At 43.9% G+C, this 21,556-nt stretch overlaps 1 protein-coding gene across 17 annotated transcripts in view; it reads right to left on the bottom strand.

Annotated features, from left to right (window-relative positions):
• The window catches only part of LOC126198733 (tropomyosin), a 176,120-nt gene that overhangs the window by 59,092 nt on the left and 95,472 nt on the right, over positions 1–21,556 (bottom strand). For 2 of the 17 annotated variants that reach the window (XM_049935254.1, XM_049935255.1), the window contains exon 1: positions 13,851–14,699. The exons of 6 other annotated variants lie outside the window; for them this stretch is intronic. In XM_049935254.1, the coding sequence (XP_049791211.1) occupies positions 13,851–14,684 (834 nt within the window). In that variant the 5' untranslated portion in view covers positions 14,685–14,699. Of the gene's footprint in view, positions 1–12,013; positions 12,392–13,850; positions 14,863–21,556 lie in introns of those variants that run through there. 9 more of the 17 variants (XM_049935259.1, XM_049935258.1, XM_049935256.1 and 6 more) reach the window with 9 other exon arrangements.

The following is a 21,556-nucleotide window of genomic DNA, read 5'->3' as shown; positions in this document are numbered from 1 at the left end:
ACTGTCAGGTATGTGGTGAAAGAGATCAAAAATTTCATTGGCTTTCCAGTCGTCCAGCGAATATCACTGGGTTAGTTTTAGGATAGTGCTAGTTATCGGCCTCGCCTTTTTCTTTCTGCATTCGCCTGAATTTAGGGAAAAGAACTAGTCCCATGGTGATCCAATGATAAATCTGGGCAGGCTAAGTACCTAATTTCGAGCACTTATACGTTCCTAGAAGAAACGTGCAACCTATTACTTTCTCCCACATACCTCTTGTGAAATAATTGCGGCGAGAAAACTTAAGATGTTTGATGTCGCGTGGCGCTTTACCGACAATCATTTCTCCCAGGTGCCATTCGTGAATGGAACAAGAAAGGGGGAAAATATAGTCTCAGAAATGCTCTCCGTTACATACCGCAATATGCAGACTTCTAAGAAGAAGCAACACACTACGTGGATGGAAGTCATTAGAGATCGCAGACAATCTTCTCTAAAGAATATTGCAGACATTCTAGTTGGGCGAATGAGACATGGTACACGCTCTTCCGACTACAGTGTCATTAGTCTCAAAGTTCTGGGGTACATTTCCTCCCTAACCAAATACCCCTCGTCGAGTTCACTGATAATCTGAAAGGACATATTCTCTCTCTCTCTCTCTCTCTCTCTCGTACACACACACACACACACACACACACACACACACACACACACAAAATCACAAAATAACGAGATCAACCCGCACACTCCATAATAAGCGAGCAACTTATTCATGGACAACCTGGAACCATTCGTAATGCTGTTACCTGTATAAATTTAGTATTCCCCGTTAGTCTTATCTGATACGCGTCCCACACTCGTGCGAGCCACCCTAGAATATTCCTCGAGTGATTTGTAAGAAATCTTTGTAGATCGTCTGCATTTCCCTAGTATTCTATCAATAAACCGAAATCTGCCACCTGCTTCACCTACGATTGATCCTCCGTGATCGTTTCATTTGGCTACGAAGTGTTACATCCTAGTATTTGATTTTACCTATGCCAACTCTTGACTCGTTGATGCTGTAGTATTAAGATGCTTCTTTTTCGTTTTGTGAAGTGTACAAAACGGAAAACTTAATATCCTATAACTAAACTTTTCACATTAAAACGGCACATGTGTAAGTAATGAGTGACAAAGACCTTGGGACTAACGGGAAATCTAACAAGAGACATTAGATTCTCTAGTATGGTAATCGCGAATAAGTGGCAGCAAACAGCTGGACATTTATTAGATGTTTATCCTTTGCAATATATTCATGTGAGATGTGGCGGGGATGTTCAACTTTGCGTCATCACGCGAGGGCTGTGAGCGTTAGAGACGCATGTTGGTTTGGCAGTACGCGGTTTATCTCTGGAGACAAAGACTGGTCGCTTCCGGCAGTTGACGAAAGCGCGTCGGCAGGACCGGACCGTTGTAAGAGGCTGGGCATACGTGCGTGGGCGCTTCCGGCCTGCGTTTGTGCGTGCGCGCCCCGCTGTGGCCGGCCGAGCATTGTGCGAGCACAAAGCGCGGGGGCGGAGGTCGCTGACTGTTTTGTGCCGCAGGGCGGGGTCGCCCGTGGGAACCGAACGGAACGGACCGACTGAAGCGGCCGCTGCCACCTCCACCTGTCCAGTGACTCCCAGCGCCGGCGCTTCCGCAGGCCGCTAGCCGGGGGCCGGCACGAACAGGTGCCACGAAGCGCGGGAACGATGCGAACCGCAAGGCGCGCGCATACTAACAGGGAACCGCGTTCGTCTGAGGGCACTCTTCTCCTCACAATCGGCGGGACCCCATACAAATATTTAACCTTGCGCAGGCGTCTGTAGAGCACCAACACACTACTGATCGAGAATGAACCCCTAATAGGACAAATTTATCCATTATAATGGTAGTGTAGCTCTGTAGCTGCTATATTCTCATATTGAAAATTAGGTAGACTGATAAGGTAAGGAATGAGGTGGTTCTCCGTAGATTCGGCGAGGAGACAAGAAGGGACAGAATGTTCGGACATCTATTAATACATTCGGGAATGATTTCAGTGGTACTAGAGGGAGCTGTAGAGGGTAAAAACAGTGCAGGAAGATGGAGATTGGAATATATATCCAACGAACAATTGAGGGCGTAGGTTGCAATTGCTACCCAGAGATGAAAATGGTGGCAAAGGACAGGAATTCGTGGAGGACGCATCAAACTAATCAGAAGATTGATGGGGAGGGGGGGGGGGGGGGGAGAGGGAGAGAGGGAGAGGGAGAGAGAGAGAGAGAGAGAGAGAGAGAGAGAGAGAGAGACGCTATGTGGGTGGGTAATAAATTACCCTCAGAACTACAGCAAGTAGCTACTTTGTATACAGTTTTATTTACACCAAAGCACGTTTCGTGATTTCGCCCATCTTCAATTTGCATAATACATTTTTCTCTTCAATATAACCTTTTGTCGTCTGCATTTGTAGCCCCCCCCCCCCCTGCACCGCGGTGCAGAGAGTGCTTTACTTCTCCCCAGGTGCTTTTCCAGATTTTAAGTTACGTTTGTACTAGTGTTGGTTACGGTTATTTCCTGTAACTTGCACTCCTTTCTTTGCCACTTACATGCATAAGCTCCCATGAACCATGGACCTTGCCCATTGGTGTGGAGGCTTGCGTGTCTCAGCGATAAAGATAGCCGTGTCTTAGGTGGAACCACAATGGAGGACTACCTGTTCAGAGGCCAGACAAATATGTGGTTCCTGAAGAGGGGCAGCAGCCTTTTCAGTAGTTTTAGGGGATAACAGTCTGGATGACTCACTGATCTGGCCTTGTAACATCAACCGAAACGGCCTTCTTGTGCTGGCACTGTGAACGGATGAAAGCAAATGGAAACTACAGCCGTAATTTTTCCCGAGGGCATGCAGCTCTAATGTATCCCTCAATGATGATGGCATCCACTTGGGTAAAATATTCCGGAGAGAGGACTACTCAGGAGGATGTCATCGTCACGAGAAACAAGACTGGCATTCTACGGATCGGAGTGTTGAATGTCAGATCGCTTAAATGGGCAGGTACATTAGAAAATTTAAAAAGGGAAATGGATACGTTAAAGTTAGATATAGTGGGAATTAGTGAAGCTCGGTGACAGGATGAACAAGACTTCTGGTCAGGGGAGACAGGGTTATAAATACAAAATCAAACAGTGCCAATGCGGGAGAAGGTTTAATAATGAATAAAAAAAATAGGAGTGCAGGTAAGCTACTATGAACAGCATAGCGAACGCATTATTGTAGCCGAGATAGACATGAAGCCCATGCCTACCACAGTAGTACAAGTTTATATGCCAACTAGCTCTGCAGATGAAGAGATTGAAGAAATGTATGATGCAATACAAAATGATATTCAGATAATGAAGGGAGACAAAAATTTGATAGTTGTGGGGGACTGGAATTCGATAGTAGGAAAAGCAAGAGGGAAAAGTAGTAGGTGAATATGGAATGGGGTAAGGAATGAAAGAGACAGAAGACTGTATTATGTGGAACAGGCCTGGAGACACTGGAAGGTTTCACATAATTATATAATGTTAAGACAGATTTAGGAACCAGGTTTTAAATTTTAAGACATTTCCAGGGGCAGATGTGGACTGACCACAATCTATTGGTTATGAACCGTTGATCAAAAATGAAAAAAACTGCAAAAAGGTGGGAATTTAAGGAAGTTTCAAGGAGCATTAGGGAACAATTGACAAGAATGGGGGAAAGAAATACAGTAGAAGAAGAATGGGTAGCTTTGAGACATGAAATAGTGAGGGCATCAAGTATGTAAAACGATGAGGGCTAGTAGAAACAGATAATATACTGAAGTAAACTGATGCAGTAAATGAAGCAAGCGAAAAGGGACACAACTACCTCAAAAATGAGATCGACAGAAAGTGCAAAATGGCTAAGCATGGATGGATGGAAGATAAATATTAGGATGTAGATTCATATATCATTAGGGATATAGACAGATACTGTTACTGGGAAATTAAAGGGACCTTTGGAGAAAAAAGAACCACCTGTATGAATATCAAGAGCTCAGATGGAAAACCAGTACTAAGCAAAGAATGGAAAGCAGCAGAGAGGTGGAAGGAGTATACAGAGGGTCTATAAAAGGGCGATGTACTTGAGGCCAACATTTTGGAAATGAAAGATGAGGTAGATGATGAAATGGAAGATATGAAAAATGCATGAAGAATCCGATTCCATTACAACTATTGATAGCCTTGGCAGAGCCAGCCATGACAAAACTCTAGCATTTGGTGAGAAAGATGTACAAGACATGCGAAATTCACTCAGACTACAAGAAAATTACCGAACTATGAGTTTAGTAAGTCACAGCTGCAAAATACTAACACCAATTCTTTACAGACGAATGGGAAAGCTGGTGAAAGCTGACCTTGGGGAAGATCAGTTTGGATTCTGTAGAAATTTTGGAACACGTGAGGAAATACTGACCCTACGACTTGTCTTAGAAGGTAGATTAAGGAAAGGCAAATCTATGTTTCCAGCATTTGTAGACTTAGAGAAATCTTTTCACAATGTTGACTGAAATACTCTTTCAAATTCTGAAGGTGGCAGGTGTAAAATACAGGGATCGAAAGACTATTTACAATTTGTACAGAAATCAGATGGCAGTTATAAGAATCGAGGGGCACAAAAAGGAAGCAGTGGTTGAGATGGTTTTGAGACAGGGTTGTAGCCTATCCCTGATGTTATTCAATCTGTATATTGAGCAAACAAAGGAAACAAAAGAAAAATTTCGACCAGGAATTAAAATCCACGGAGAAGAAATAAAAAATCTGAGGTTTGCCAATGACGTAATTCTGTCAGACAGCAAAGGACTTGGAAGAGCAGTTGAACGGAATGGACAGTGTCTTGAAAGGAGGGTATAAGATGAACAACAAAAGCAAAACGAGGTTAATGGAATGTAGTCGAATTAAGTCGGGTGATGCTGAGGGAATTAGATTAGGAAATGAGACACTTAAAAGTAGTAAAGGAGTTTTTCTATTTGAGGAGCAAAATAACTGATGATGGTCGAAGTAGAGAGGATATAAAATGTAGACTGGCAATGGCAAGGAAAGTGTTTCTGAAGAAGAGAAATTTGTTAACATCAAATATAGATTTAAGTGTGAGGAAGTTTCTTCTGAGAGTATTTGTATGAAGTGTAACTATGTATGGAAGTGAATGTGGCAAATAACTAGTTTAGACAAGAAGAGATTAGAAGCTTTCAGAATGCGGTGTTATAGAAGAACGTTTAAGATTAGATGGGTGGATCACATAACTAATAAGGAGCTACTGAATAGAATTGGGGAGAAGATTAATTTTTGGCACAACTTGACCAGAAGAAGGGATCAGATGGTAGGACAGTTCTGAGGCATTAAGGCATAACCAATTTAGAATTGGAGGGAAGAGTGCGCGTGTGTGTGTGTGTGTGTGGGGGGGGGGGGGGGGGAATAAAAATCATAGAGGGAGACCAAGAGTGAATACACTAAGCAGATTCAGAAAGATCTAGGTTGCAGTAGTTACTCTGAGATGATGATGCTTGGACACAATAGAGCACTATGGAGAACTGCATCAAACCAGTCTCAGAATTTAACAACAAGAACATGCATAACACATACTTTACTCCATCAGTGGTTCAGAGATTCTAGAGGTATGTGAGTTATGCGTACAAAAGCGAAAAATCATTTACAATTTACTTGATAAAAAGCAACCGCAGCAATCAAAATGCACTCGACGAAAGTGGAGCAGCCTAGGCCAGGTTGTAGCAAAATATACATAACTGATTTCTGAATGCTTCCCATCATATCATAATGTTCTGCAAAGTTTCTTAAAGAAAACAGACAGAAAATAATCTCTTCTTATAGACCTTTTTAATGCATGGAGCTGGTATTGTTAAGTCCTAAGCCTTGCAGTTCCTTGTCAACCACAAATTTGGTAGAAGTTCTGCTCAAAATTATACATGTGACATGGATACAATACAGGAAAATAACATTCCTCACATGCATGTAACACAGGAAATGTGCGAAAACTGAGAATCAGTCTTTCTTCATAGACTTACGTGAAGAAAGAGGTGACAGGAGAAGGGGAGGGGCGAGGAGGGGTGGACAGGGGATGGGGGAGGGGAGGGGGAGGGGGAGGGAGGGAGAGAGAGAGAGAGAGAGAGAGAGAGAGAGAGAGAGAGAGAGAGAGAGAGAGGGGGGGTAGCAATTTTCATTATAAATGGTTTACTGCTGATCTTTGCTTTCGTTCTTGAAACTGTAACTGCATACAGAAACAAGAGGAAATGTCTCTCTGCGAAAAGAATCCTCTCTCTTACAGGTATCTACTGCTACTTCGCCTACAAACGTGTAATACAACCACGTACAACGCAACACCCTAAATATGTTTACAATGGAATGGAATGTTAAGTTTCTCGAGCACTAGCTATTAAAGCTGCAGGGCTCGAGTCACAAATGGTCTCTCACAGAGGTTCAATCACGTCAGTGCCACACGTTGCAATGGATAGTTGAATAGTTAACACCACGATCACTAACCCAACTGGTTCTAAGGTACTGAAGGCTGATCAGAGGATCGTTCGCGTAAGCACTTCCAAACATACTTCCACAATGACAACTAGTTTCCAATATCTGACGTAATATCCCCCCCCCTCCTCTCCCCACATTACTTACAGTGGCGGCCTGACATGAGCTAATGTGCTACAGGATACGTTGAATACCGCATTAAAATTTTGCCTCTCTTCGAATGCGAGCCGAAATGGCTCAAACTACGCCTTTTAGAAAACGTTCTAGTATCCAAATAAAAGACCGAAACATATTTTGTAGGGCTTTGTCCCCGATAGCTTGAAACCACTATCAAGTGCAGAAAATGTACAGCCACACTATGATCAACTCAGATGGCACGCAGCTGTCTGTTTCGACTTTGGAGGCTCCGATGTGAAGTCATCCCTTCCAACACTACGAGTGTATGAGTGCTACGTTGCTCACACCAACAGGTCAATTATTCGTCTTTGAAACAGTATAACGTAGCATAGTGTATGAGGGATTTTGAGGAGCAATTAATGAAACTGTTCCGTGCGTGAGTGGTTCGCTGAACTGACTAGTAATTAGTTGGCGCGGCTTCAAATCCTGCTGTCACCAACAAGTTAGAAATTTAATTATATTTAAACAGTCCATTTTATAAATTGAAAATGATTGTATTCAATTTGGTTATGATTACTATGTTTGTAACTAAAAAGGATATAGACCACCACATTGTAGCATAGTGGCAAAATTTCGCGTAAGCCGCCATTGACGTATGTAATCAAAACTGGTACAAATGAGACTTGCAATGTGGAAAAAATGCGTGGGGAGGAGAACCAGAAGTGGGGTGAGTACCGATGGGAGTAAATTGTCACAATAATCAGAAACAACCGATATTTGTGTCGTATCTATGGTTTTGTCTTGCTATGTTGTGTGATTTGAGTTCTGATATCAAAAGCGCCTGTAGGGGTTGAGATAGTTAAGGGGAGGTGACAAAACTAGATGGAAACGAATATTAGTATTCGAGACTGATAGACAATGGTAAGAGTCCTGAAAAACTATAAATAATATATAGGGGTGGTTTTAGTAAAGATAGTGGAACAATTTCAACCCACACTGGTATACAACAGCAAATGTAAAAAACACATCCACAGGCGGAAAACTTGCCTAGATACCTAGGAACAGGATGGAGGGTGGGGATGTATGGGAAATCACCGGAAGGCTTCCATGGTCGTTTGCTGGACAAGTGATAGTTCCTGTGATATTGCACCCCACTGCGGAGCAGGGCTTAACTGTAAGAGGGCAACGGTGTTGTGCCATAACCTAATCTCAGAGAAACAGCAGTTTCCCAGTAAGCTGGCAATAAACCATTTAGTTTAAATAATATTGTCGCGAGATATTACAACAGTAAGTGAAACAGAATCGCTAATCACGTTGGCCACCAACACTAAGTTCTGAAGATACCATGCACTGAGAACGACCATCGCATGTGTTCCTTACGCGCCTCCCAGCTAAGCTCTGAGCAAATAAGCGAGCAGAGCTGGGCGGGTCTGTGACGCAACCGCAGGCCACGAGAAGAGGCGTTGCTAACGCGAGCGAACGGTACACCACTCCATAGGGCTGGCAGCTAGCTACATAGCTTACAGCTGGCTCACTTCTTGGAGCCACTTGGCTCCGCACGTTTCCCAGAACTGGCGAAAGAGTACTCTGGAGAATGCAGGGCACATCGAAACCATGAAATAGTACTCTAACCTCCCCCCCCCCCCCCCCCCACACTCCCAAGAAGAACATAAGAAAACTGTCAAACGTAGCACAAAGATTTACGCTGACGCATAGTATGCCATTTAAATCAAATGTTTCGTGCACCCACCAATCACTGCGTTTTACGAATGGCACACACCACATCTCATATGTAAAGTGTCATACATGAATACAAAATTTCATCAAGTTCCAAACATTTGGCATATACCAGGCGTCGTGTGTACTAACTGACGCAGGAAGACGTGCTTCAAAAATCGGTAGGTGTTGGGTAAATCTGAAAAGGTGTCAATGATTTACGTCAGGTGAGCGTGGAGAGCAAGAAATTTGTGCTCTTTCGCCTGCTCAGTGACCTGGTAAGGTTCGTTACGGCACTCTACACATTGAAATTTTTAAGTTCTGCCGTACATAATTAACCCCCCCCCCTTCCAACGATCTGTTATGAAGTGGTAGTCAAACATTGCCGACTTAAAAACACTGCCTCGAAACTAACTACACATAAGCAAATACGTTGACAAACTTATTTATACTACACGCACTATTCCCAAAAAATTTCCACTTTTTCAATACACATTGTATTAAGGCTAATTTGGCTATTCCTGTTACCAAAAGTTAACCACATAATTTCTGAAATCTCCACACAGTAATGACAAGGTATGAATGAAAAATTCAGCTGTCTGCAATCGATCGCATGTGGTGACGCTATAACGAAAGTGTCAAAGCACCGCGTCACCAGCTGTAATTAAACGGTCTTCTTGTTTAAAGAAGATATAGGAAGATTACAAGCGTCGGAAAGCAACAATTTCAATTCTTATTTCAGCTAGCTTTTATTAACAACTAATTGTGGTTTACAACCAAAGGTGAAGATGGAATTACGTCTTAACTACAGAAAGTCTATTCCTAACAAACGAATATGATTACACTCAATCGGTAAATACTAGTTACCTACACTTCGTGCCGTAAGTCTAAACAGGAAGTAGAAGGGAAATTTCTGGTCTATGCTGATACCACTAAAAACTGGCCAAACTATGGCTCGTCATGTTTGGAATAAAAATAGGCAGCGGTTTATTGAACAGGAACCACTCCTGCATTTACTACAGTGATTTAGGGAATTCCTGGACCGTGTGTGTGTGTGTGTGAGAGAGATAATGGTTGAGCAGGGTACGCAGCCCTATGCTCAGTGTCTCAACCACTATGATCCATCTACGTCGCCCGATAAGATAGATCTACGCTGTTAACCTGTTCTCAATGGCAACGCATGATATCTCTAACAAGAAAACTGTAAAAATTTCCACACACTGGTAACCGTCGTTGCCTGTTCCTATAATCTGTTATGAAAGCCCAGCAATCAAACAATATTGGGATAAAACATAGTAATATCTTCCTCAAAATGATAACCCCGAAATATTTCGCTGCTGTCGTATATGAATGGGACAACAGTTCTGATAAGAAAATTTTGCTGGCAGCAACTGTCAACGTCACACTGATCGCTCCCACACACCAAAGCCAGACCTTCAGGAAGCTCCAAAAGTACAAGAATGAATATACGGTCCCTTGATCTGATATGTCCACTTCAAATGTCTGTATAGAGTTGAAAAGCCTGTAAGTTAGGCTCTCACTTGTGACACGAGCTTTCTTCATTAACAGAAACCATCTCTAAACACTGTCAGCCCCGTGAGCAAATGTGCTTGATAGCTGCGGTAGACAGTTTTCGAAGCGACACAGCATTCCGCAACACCGTCTCCTTCCGTTTCCTTTTATGACATACGACCCAATTCCTGTGTGTCAAGCTAAGAACCAAGAGGCCACGACACTGCGCAACACGTGAATTACTGTACTGTTGCTGATATAAAACTGGCGTGAATTTGCTAACCATCACGGGCTTAACTTCACAAATTTGCTCTTTTAACATCACAGAGCGCAATCAAACTGAGGGTTGGGGGAGACACACAACTTGATAAATTTTACACTGCTCTCAAGTACGACTGCAAATCGGTAGCCATCTACATCCTATAAAAAAATTATAAGAAGCCTGTGTTCCACGTGTGTATTCGTTGTTTTAATAACTGAAGCACCGTACACATTTTGCTTACTGATCTGGCCGCCTAGAAAGCGTACACATAAGTGTAGCGTATTTTCCGATGCACTGAGAAAGCAAAATTTCATCACGTCGTATGCACATCCGACAACAAAATTATGCGCGACAAATCGCATGCGGCCAAATAAGCCCAGTTAAGACCGGGCAACATAAGTTTAAGCTCTTAAGTACTCATTTCAAAGTTTATATGCTATTGTCGTTGCGCAGACGGGTTGTATATTAATATTTACGACTGGAATTTTGCATGGCATTATGTAAATAATTACTACTACACAGCGTGTACAGTGTGCCACATGACTGCTCACTGTCGCCAACCTGCATTCACATAATCGTTATATATTACCATTCTTATCTGAACTAAGAATAAAATATTACAGCCGTCAAATTTCTTACTCGTGATAATGGTTTGTATCTCCTATGAGCAATTGTCCAAATCGATTGTTAGACATTTGAATTTTTGCTTTCGTATTTTCTGTGCATCATAAGAGACTGAACTGTTAGCGATTGTTTATACTAAGACTGCGCTGACAATTGTTGACAATTTGGTAGCGCCTTCGTTGGATATCACTCACGAACCAGGTTTAAACAAGTTACTTTGCCCAGAACACGTGAACAAAATTTTGTTCTTTAACGTACGGTTGAAATAAACCTGCGCTGCAATACAAAAAAAACGAAGAAACAGGACGCAATCACATTAACTTTACAGATACAGTCGTCTCATCATGAATCCTGATCGTGTAGAACTAGAATCTTAAGCAGTGGCACGCTTTGCATTGAGTGGTAGCGACCGCGCCCATGTGGTGCGGCTCTTCCTCCATGGAGTCTGTCCAGTAAGACTATTCAAGTCTTAAGTATCGACTATCAACCCACTAAAACGCAAATGTAAAGAGTGTTTTGAGACTAGCAGTAACCGCCCGAAATTCAACTTCACTAATTTTAAGTGAGGACGAGGTGGTTCAGTACGCCCAGCCGCTTATCAGTAGCGGGAAATGAGGTCATAGCAGACGGTCAAAAAATAACTAATGCGGCCGATCAAAAGAATGATTGAGAGGTCTTACAATTGCTCTCCGAGTCTCTCACTTATGACTTTCCGCTTTGCAATGATTTCTTGCTACGTACTTAAACGGAAATACGTTCGATTTGTGTTCCTTATAACAGGTATCTACTCAAAGTAATGTACATTCCAACAAGGAGTACAGTTTCAACGAGAAGCACGAAGATGGACTGTTCTCACTGTTCTTAATGAAAATTTTTTTATCCACATTAAAAAGTTACGCATTTGTACCATTACATCCAGTACGGTTGGCCGTACACAATTCTTCAAATGTGGCCAGCAACTGTCAATTCTACAACCCTGAAACCTTGCCCTCTGCGTTATACCGCACTTTACAGCCTTTGCCTCAAGAATCGATAAAAGGTGAATAGCCTTCGTCGAAGACAGGTCAAGTTATGTCCCCTTAGCGAGTAGCAGTTTTCGCAACGAACGGCCACACGAGCTATCTTAGTGTCTCTAAAGCTCAACAGAAAATGAGAACAAGTCAGAATGACAGCATTCCTCAATCAAAATTCCAAAATACACTTCTCAATGGGCACAGTAATACAACTGATATTAGAGTTTTGATTACTCACTTCTTCACGGCGGCGGATTTCGACTTGCAGTCTTTTATGGTACTCCTCACATTCATCTTTGTATTTCTCCATCTCCTCTTTCGTCTGCCGCATCTTTTTCTTGAGCACATCTAACAGCGTGCCCTGTTGAACGTTAGTCGTCATATTGCCGAAAGAAAATTCGCGCCCGAAAGTCGAAGATCAAAGAAAACGAGATCGTCGATTGACACGACGGAAATTCTCTCTACCTTTCACTATCTACACTCGAGTGAGTTACCGGTTCCCACTTGCAGTTACGAGATTACACACACTGTATGAACGCAAGATGGTGGCTACGACTGCAACTGCTGTGGTCGACAAGCAAACGTTCCACGGTACGCGAACAGCGCTCCACCAAGCGGTCTGTTGTCGAAGCAGTGGCAACAGCACAGCGCGCGCAAGGTGGTTTCTCCCTACGCCCGTAAAACTAGTCCCTCCTCTTACTGTTCCGAAAAAGGATCACTTCATTGTTAGCGTGAATCTAAAACGAAACCTTTAGACGCTGGATACAGATAACATTTCAAAACCACTCAACTGAAACGAGTAATTGCAAGTAACATATGAAATTAGAATTTGAACACACATTAAGGAAAGCTCATCATCGTATCAATCCGCGGCAGGGTGCCGTCAAAGGCAATAGGGAGGGGCAGCGAACAAATGACGAACGAGTCGCGCAGACTGAATATGCCGGAAAATTTAAATGCATGTGTCATCCAATTGCAAATGTGAAAACCAGTGAGAACCTTCAGTGAAAAATCAGATCAAATACCTGACGTATATAACACTGCTCTGCAACATTTTCAGCTTTACATAGAAGATTGCATCAATATGTGAGTAATGTCTAGTATGTAATGCACGAGAAGAAGACATTTCTACATTAAGTGCATATCCACCTATAAATCGTTAAATCAGTGTTACTTGCTGTACATAGTATACATCGTAACAATTATTTCTATGCTAACCACTCACTCGTATATCTAAGTTATTTGCCCCTTATCAATGCGTGTCGGCTTTAAGGGTGGAAGTTTTGTTTGCTACTCTTTAAAATATTCTCAATTGATTGGCGAGACAGTTTTAAGACGGTGCAGTAATCTGTTATAATAATTTTGCAGGTGAATTAAAACACACACACACACACACACACACACACACACACACACACACACACGTGATGAACAGGAGGGAGGGGGAGTGGGTGGGGAGGGAGGGAGAGGGGGGGGGGAGAGAGAGAGAGAGAGAGAGAGAGAGCACGCTTTAGGTTAAGTGACCATACTGTTGATACGAAAAACCAAATGTTACAAAAATCCGAAACATTTCCAGTCTTAAATTTCGCAAAAGCCGAAGAATGTTAGCTTCTAGATATATTTTAAGATTATAGGTTTCCAAATTTGGCATTTTTATCGTTTTAGAGTCCCTGACTGAACTGCACAGTGTTCATCATAACCTATTTTATGAAGGACACAATGAGGTGAATGTCAAGTAATCTATTCAGATTTCCCTTGAATACCCGTCGTGTTACGAAACACATGAGTAACATATGTACGTGCTTTACTTCCCGGAGGTTACTCTACTAGTACTGTGTCAGCATACCCCCACCCACGTAGTCGCGAATGCTATTGGCTCTCGCGCTTTATCACGTGACAATCGTTATGACACGCTTTACTTGTGTTTGTAAGTATATATCAGCTGACGTACGACAACCAGCTAATGTTTGCAGATACGGCACGTGTTCGGACAGCTGTCACTCTGAATAAACACTACCATCCTCCTCACGTACACGGCACATTCAATTTCACTTTTAACACAAATTCATACTAACCCTTTTTAGCTGTGAGTTTTTAATGTTCTGAAGTTCATTTCTTATGATGTTGAACTTCATCATCGTATCGGAACCAAATATAGACGATCCGAAAGCGAAGCCAGGATAATCGGCGCATCTCCTCTGTCGAATTATTTCTCTTTCGGCGATGACTTCTGTTCTCTCGCTTGTGCAACGCAGGCGTGAGAGTTCTTCGGTCTCGGGGTCGTGCGCTTCTTCAGGGTCACTTTGGCTGCTACCTTCAGCAGCTGGTCTCTCTATGTTTCGTATGTCTACGTTTGGATCATCTTCACTTGGCGGCGGCGTCGGAAGTGGGGCAGAAGTTGAATGCTGCTGTAGCGGCTGCGTTCTGGTGCTGTCATCTCTGCTGCCAATGTTGCCATGGAGCCGATTCGTAACACTTTCCTCTGCGACGGAGACGCTAGTCGTGCTTGCAGAATTAGCGGTCGCTAAGGCCTCTGAAATTCTTCGACGAGCGCGATTGCGCTCGACCAAGGGGCTTCTGGCTGCCGGATGCCGACTTAATCCCCTGCCCCTGGGGGGTGTCAAGCTGTCGTTTCCAGACGGTAATTGTGGAGACCTTAAACTTCCTCTTCCAGGACTGTCAGCCATAGCCGTCAGCACCCCACGGCTGCCATCTTGGACTGCTGACGCTCCCACGGCGCTGTCTTGCGCTCCGCGCGCTGCGCCGCGGCCGCGCCGCCAACCACCGCGGCCACCGCCTCTCCGGTGCTGCCGCCAGCGGCGGTTGTGGTAACCCTGTTGAGGTTGGTGTTCCCGTGCGGGTGGCGCACCGCCGCGGCGTCCACCCGAACTACCCGACGCGTCTGCCATTTGTCGACGGCGCGAAGTTACCGCGAGCGGGGTTCGAACCGCGACATTCCCGTTGCGGCGCGGCATTGCCGACCGACCGGCGACGGAGCACTGGCCTCATCCCTTGGCCTTAGCGACGACGAAAACCGCGTGACTAAGGGGGCCATAGATGATGACTCGTGCGGTAAATCTGAACACACTACCCCACCCCTCCCATGACCCGACCACCCCTAACACCGCCACTTCCAGCTGATGGGTTTTCCGCCTGGAACGCAGCTGTCGTTCCTGCTATAGTGCAGACGGCCGACTGGTAGTCGTGGAGGGGACTCGCGCCCAGTGGCCAGCCGCCATATTTGGCTCGTGACGATGCCCCCCACTGAGGCACACGAGCTATTTTCTGCCCCGAAAGACGCCCCTCGACAAAATTAGAACAGATCCTGCTCGAGTTACATGCGCGTGCGCCTGCGCCGAATACTGGAGTGACCGCACCACCCGAACGGACCACACCGATTGCAGCACACGCTCCGCACAACCAAGGGAACTGTCGTGAGGATCCTGACCTGAACTTAATCCCCAAGTACTTTGAGAGGGATTATCTGGGGTAAAGAACAAGCAACGGCTCATGTGTGAGAAGAGAAACAGCGAACTCCACATGCGCAAGTAAAAATTTTGTCCTAGCCACGGCGCATACTACTGTAATACATTCACTGCTCCCTGCCTCTACATATTAAAAATAAAGCGTATCGAAAGAGATTTTTCATTTCAGGTTTTACTTCGTGTAAATAGGCCCATAAATTAATCATTATTTTGTTTTCCACTCAACCAATGTTGAGAGTAAAATCCTCTTTCATTTCTATTAAACGCTCATTGTGGGAAATTCTGGAGTAATTTTACGGAGGACAACGGAATGTATTTTTGTTGGATTGCATTTGTCTGTTCAGAAAGGACGTGAAACTTTTACAATGACGCCTACCCCCACCTCTCTCTCTCTCTCTCTCTCTCTCTCTCTCTCTCTCTCTCTCTCTGGACATGTCAATAAACACGCTTTCATGTAATGCGTACTATCATCCTGCTAAGTTGCTAGCTTCTTAAATCTTCAGTGCTTTGCAATACGAAGAAGGAAAAAAAAAAAACAGCGATATATACAGTAGTAAAGTTTTCTTTCGTGCTCTAAAATCGTGTTCACCTCATAGTTCATACAAGCCAGCTGAGGAACAGGTTGAACGGATCAGTGAAACATTCATCAGAAGCCCTCAACGTCTTGTGCCAGCGCGAGCTAGGATTTCCACGACCAACTCTTTAGCACGTGCCGAGGGAATGCAGATGGAACCACATCGGATTCATGTGCACCAAGCCATTCCACAAAGCGATGAAACGTTTACGGAAACCGTTTTGCATAACCTGCAGCAATTGACGGAAGATGATTTTTCCAGCGATGAGACGACTTTCTGGCTGAACGGTGCAGTAAAACGGCACAGTGTGCGAATATGAGGAGAAACGAATCCCCACATTGCTTTCTAATGTCAAGGTGTTTTCTCAAGATTTGCAGAGGCAAAGATCGTTAAGATATTCTTTGCGAGACATGCTTCAGCGAGGCTCATTCCGTGATTACGAGAGGACAGTGATAATTTCATTTTTCAACAGGATTATGCTCCACTGGGCTTCCACAACGATGTTCGTGAGTTCTTGGATACTAGAACAATGGATGTATCGTGCATTACCTGACAATTTGCGGTTGCTGGCATGCCTTCCCACGTTCACCCAACCGAGTGATTTTTAACTGTTGGGTTACATCAAAAACTGTTTTCACATCTCTGCATCCACTCAACATCGCTGACTTACGAAGACTTATTAGCGCAGATGTGTGACGTCGATGTGGACACAATGGAGCAAGTGAAAGCTGTATTGGACTATGGACTGGTCGCGTGCCGTGTGACTAATGGTTCACACAATGAACATTCGCAAACCATGACAGTCAAAACAACGAGTTATTTCCACGCATACAATTATGTAATATCTCTACACAAATATTTTGTAGAATCACTTTAAAGCTTTTAGATCCTTTTTAAAAACATTGTAAAGCCTTTCAAGTCTCATTTTGCTGGTGGAAATATAGCAGTTTCCTTGGATAGCTGATGGTCGCTAGGGCAACCACAGAAACCCGTTAGGATGACAGGACAGATTTTAATCAAGTCTTCCTGGTATGAGGCCAATATTTTAACCAGAGCACGATCTTGCTCAGTGTATTATAACGACTAGACAATATACCCTTTTGACTGTAACAGAAGCCCCTGTGTATGATCACAAGGTTTGTTCAGAAAAAACATAACTTTATTTTTTAACATTATTAATTTTACAGATTTTCGGTCATTCCCTTCAAAGTACTCCCCTATACACACTTTTCCTAGCGGTGTTACCATTCCGCGAAGCAGCCCTGGATAGCTTCATTTGACACGGCATTTATGGTATCTGATGATTTTGCTTCGATATCATCAATACTTTGAAAACGGTGTCGTTTCAGCTCTGGTTTTAATTTTGGAAATGAGAAGAATTCTCAGAAAGTTAGGAGGCTGCGGGAGGAAAGTCATTTGATTTTTGGCACAACTGATGAACTGAGAAATGAGTGTGAGGGTGTGCTGTCATGGTGCCACAACTCTGGTCTCTTTTTCGCGGATATTTTCACGTAATTGTTGCAAAATGCCTTTTGACAGCACACACGGTTCACTGGTTCACCTTGTTCAATTCCAATGAAGTCGGAAAAAGCAACGATCACCACTGACATTGGATCGGTACTGACGTGCTGTCTTGGGGATCTTTACCAATCATTGTGAGGACTGAACTATTGTCACAATGTCGTAGCCGTAAACACAGATTTCGTTACCTTTCTGAGCCTTTGCTTAACTGTTATCATCCTTTGCTTGAATTTTGCACTGTCATTGGCCAATGGCTTGCTCTTTGAGTTCCCAAAGAACGTCCATTACTTGCTTTCTCTTGTGTCAAACGAGGCACATTTTTTCTGCAACTCTACGCTTGTTCAGTTTTTCCGTCAAAATTTCATGGAATGACCCACTTCAGATGGTAAGGACCTCTGCAATTTCTCAGACAATCTGCGATTTGCACGCACCAGATAGTTGATTTTCTGAACATGAAATTCACAAGTTGAAGTGGAAAGCCTTCCCAATCGAGGATCATCTTCAACTGACAGACGACCACTTTTAAATCGTGAAAACCATTGTAACATCGCGTTCGACCCAGAACACCATATCCGTAAGCTTGTTGCTAAAGTTGAAATGTTTCTGAAAAAATTTTCCGAGTTACATGTGAAATTTTACGTTGCATCGTTGCTTCAGAAAATCGCCTGTAACAAACACGTTGTACTCAATACCACGAAAACTAACAAGATATCAATACTCAAACAACACGTGCTTAGAAAGGAGGTAATGCTCCAGTTAGTATGCCAACCGCATGTCACTACGATCCCCGTTGTGCCCAATTCAGAGCGTTAGATTATTTTCTGAATAGACCTCGTATGATATGGCTGAATGACGTACACAACACGTTTACACGCGACAACTGAGGGAACACGAAGATGTAATTCTGGAAAACAATTTTGGCTGTCGTATTTTTACATGTTAGTCCAAAATCGATTTTGCTAATCCGATCAAATATCGTTTTTTTACTATCAGTTTTATAAGAGTTGTGTCCTTCAATCAACTGCTCCAATTTCATCAGAGCAGTTAATTGAGGGAGTACTCTCGTAATTTTAGTAGTGTGTTCGGTTTTCTTATAGACGTCCGTGACGTCTTGAGGAGGCGTCATATTTTACACCAAGAAGAGATAGCCCATGAATTACTGTAAGCCAGTTAATGCGTACGTATTACATCTTCTGAGGTCACACGCCTCGTGAAACGAAAGTGCGAAGTGGTCACTGGTGGAACATAGTTGAACAAACATTTGGAAGACTTGGAAAGCGTAGGAAACTTTCAAATGAGTAAAAGTAAAGATGAAGTGCTAGAGAGAGAGAGAGAGAGAGAGAGAGAGAGAGAGAGAGAGAGAGAGAGAGAGAGAGAGAGAGACGGGGAGGGGGGGGGGGGGAGGAGGAGATCGCGGAAGACATTTCCATGAACACAGCCTTTACGCATAACGCCTGCTAAGATGTTCTCTGAAGCGTTGTTTGCAGAAGCCACAATCCTCTGGAACGCTGAGGCTGAGGAATTTCTCGTCGCCCGGATTCCGACCCGTCGTTTCCGGCGTCTCTACAGGGCGCGGTAAATTTAGATAACGGATCCGCCCCTGATTCATGAAGCGTGACTCACGAGAGGATGTGTGTCCATAGGTTGCCTTTCTTGCGGTTTAAGAATACAAGGGGGTTCCTATCCCAAATGGAAACACGCCTCCACTTGGTATAAGCGGCTGTTTGATAGAAACAAAATCCGATTAATGGCTCTGAGCTGTTTTACAAAATTATTTTCACTAAGAGGAGCTTGCGTAGTTTCTGACAGCTCTTAATCGCCACACGAACGTTAAAGAAATGTTTGCGGAATTGCGGAGATAGGCAAGGGAATTATTGTGCTTTCAGTCAAGACGGGTGAATTCCGAACATCTGAGTTGGGAACAGCCAGTACAGTGTCTCGTCAAGAGCATATCGCACTGTATTCTTATTCGTTCTGCGAGAGGGCTACCGAGACCATGTCAGGATGTGTGTCAAGAGCACAGTCTCCTCTTCAGTTTTTGTCTTCCTTGATTCCCTATTACACTGAACGGGAAATAGTGAACGATCGACAAGAATGTGCAAATACGCGCCGCACAATGAATTTGAGTAAATCAGTGGAGCGCATTTACACGTACGACAAAGCAAAGTAACGGTTTGAAACGTTGATTTCGAATTTGATTTTCATCTCTCAGACTGATTCGTATATAAGGATTATCAAGAAAAGGATATACTTCTGCTACTTCATTCTGGACGCATGATTTGCTCTAACGACTTCCCATGAACAGTAGCTTACAATAAATCTGACCGAAGTGTTGCAACATTTATACAACAAAATTTTTCAACAACTATGCCTAGTATTTTCCGCCCGGACATTCACTCATCCAACAATATTCGTGCCTGCAGCGAGATTTAGTGACGGAACACTGACTAAAGAAATACACTGAGGTGACAAAAGTAATGGGATAGCGATAAACACATTTGCAGATGGCAGTGGCATCGCGCACACAAGGTATGGAAGGGCAGTGCACTGACGGAGCTCACATTTGTACTCAGGTAATTCCTGTGGAACGATTTCCGACGTGATTACGGACGCACGACAGGAATTAACAGACTTTGGACGCGGAATGGTGGTTGGAACTAGACGCAGGGAACGTTCTATTTCGGAAATGGTTAGGGAAAGGAGTATTCCGAGGTTCACAGTATCTAGAGTGTCCCGAGAATACCAAATTTCATGGCGGCCTTCGCAAAGCGACCGTTGTCAGTGTTAACAGAAAAGCAACACGGCGCGGAACTACTGCAGCAATCCATGAGGGACATATGGCGAAAGTTGGCGTTAATGGGCTATGACAACAGAAGACCGACGCGAGTGCCTTTGTTGCAGTGCCTCTCCTGCACTCGTGACAGTAATGGTTGGACCCTAGACGACTGGAAAACTGTGCCCTAGTTAGTAGTGTCCCGATTTGAGGTGGTAGGAGCTGATGGTAGCGGTCGAGTGTGCGCTGACCTCGCGAAGTCATGGACTCAAGTTGTCAACAAGGCACTCTGAAAGCTGGTGGTGACTCCGTAACGGCGTAGGCTGCGTTTACATGGAATGGACTGGACTGGGTCCTCTGGTTCAACTGAACCACCGATCTTTGACTGGAGATGGTTCTGTTCTGCTACTTTGAGACAATCTGCAGCCATTCATGGACTTTTTGTTCCCAAACAACGATGAAATTTTTATTGTTGACAACACGCCATGTCACCTGGTCACAATTGTTCGGGATTGGTTTGCAGAACATTCTGGACAATTCGAGCGAACGATCTGGCAACCCAGATCGCCCGACATGAATCCCAGAGAACATTATGCGACATAATCGAGAGGTCATTTCGTGCACAAAAACTTGCAACGTCAACACTTCCGCAATTATGGACAGCTATGGAGACAGCATGGCTCAATATTTCTGCAGGGGACTTCCAAGGACTTCATGCTACGTCGAGTTGCTACTCCATGCCGGTTTAAAGGAGATCCGACACGATATTAGAAGGTATCCCACGACATTTGTCGCCTCGGCGTGTATCTCCCGGTGGTACTTCCTAAATACGTAGTTAGACACTTGGAGGAAAGGGCGGCGGCGAGTACGTAACCAGTTGACAGATGGTAGAGATATTTCCGATAACAATTTAGCGCAAAAGGATACCTGCTTTTGACGAAAAATGCTCCTTAGAATAGACATTTTTGCCAGACAAACCATGAGAACGAAAGTTTCTTTGCTTCTAAACAGTTCCTCTGTATAGCCAATTTTAATGCCTCACGCAGCTGGTGGACTATTGTAGTTGGGCGCAAGACGAGCAAAAAGTAAAATGCCTAATTTACTTGTGGTGGTTCTCGAGTCTTTTCATATCACTTACGAAATGGGTAAGGCGTTTTTTAAATATATTCTAAATGTTGAGTGACAGTATAACACACAATAAGATTTCGATGAGGAAGTGAGAAGCCCATCCTCTCTCTGACGTGCCGCCAGTGTTACCGTCAGACATGGTGGCATAGGAGGAGGGTGAGGTGGCTGTGACGACCTCCTAGCTGGCCCACGGCCAGTGGCGGACACGCCCTTCGCGACCAGGAAACGAAACCAACACTTCACAGCGCGACTTCCAAGTACCACTTTCTCAGCGCAAACTCGGGCAGAATATTTACAGT

Source organism: Schistocerca nitens, chromosome 8 (assembly GCF_023898315.1).
Source record: "Schistocerca nitens isolate TAMUIC-IGC-003100 chromosome 8, iqSchNite1.1, whole genome shotgun sequence".
Lineage (NCBI taxonomy): Eukaryota > Metazoa > Arthropoda > Insecta > Orthoptera > Acrididae > Schistocerca > Schistocerca nitens.
Note: the sequence above shows the minus strand (reverse complement) of the source record. Positions and strands in the feature narration are given on the sequence as shown.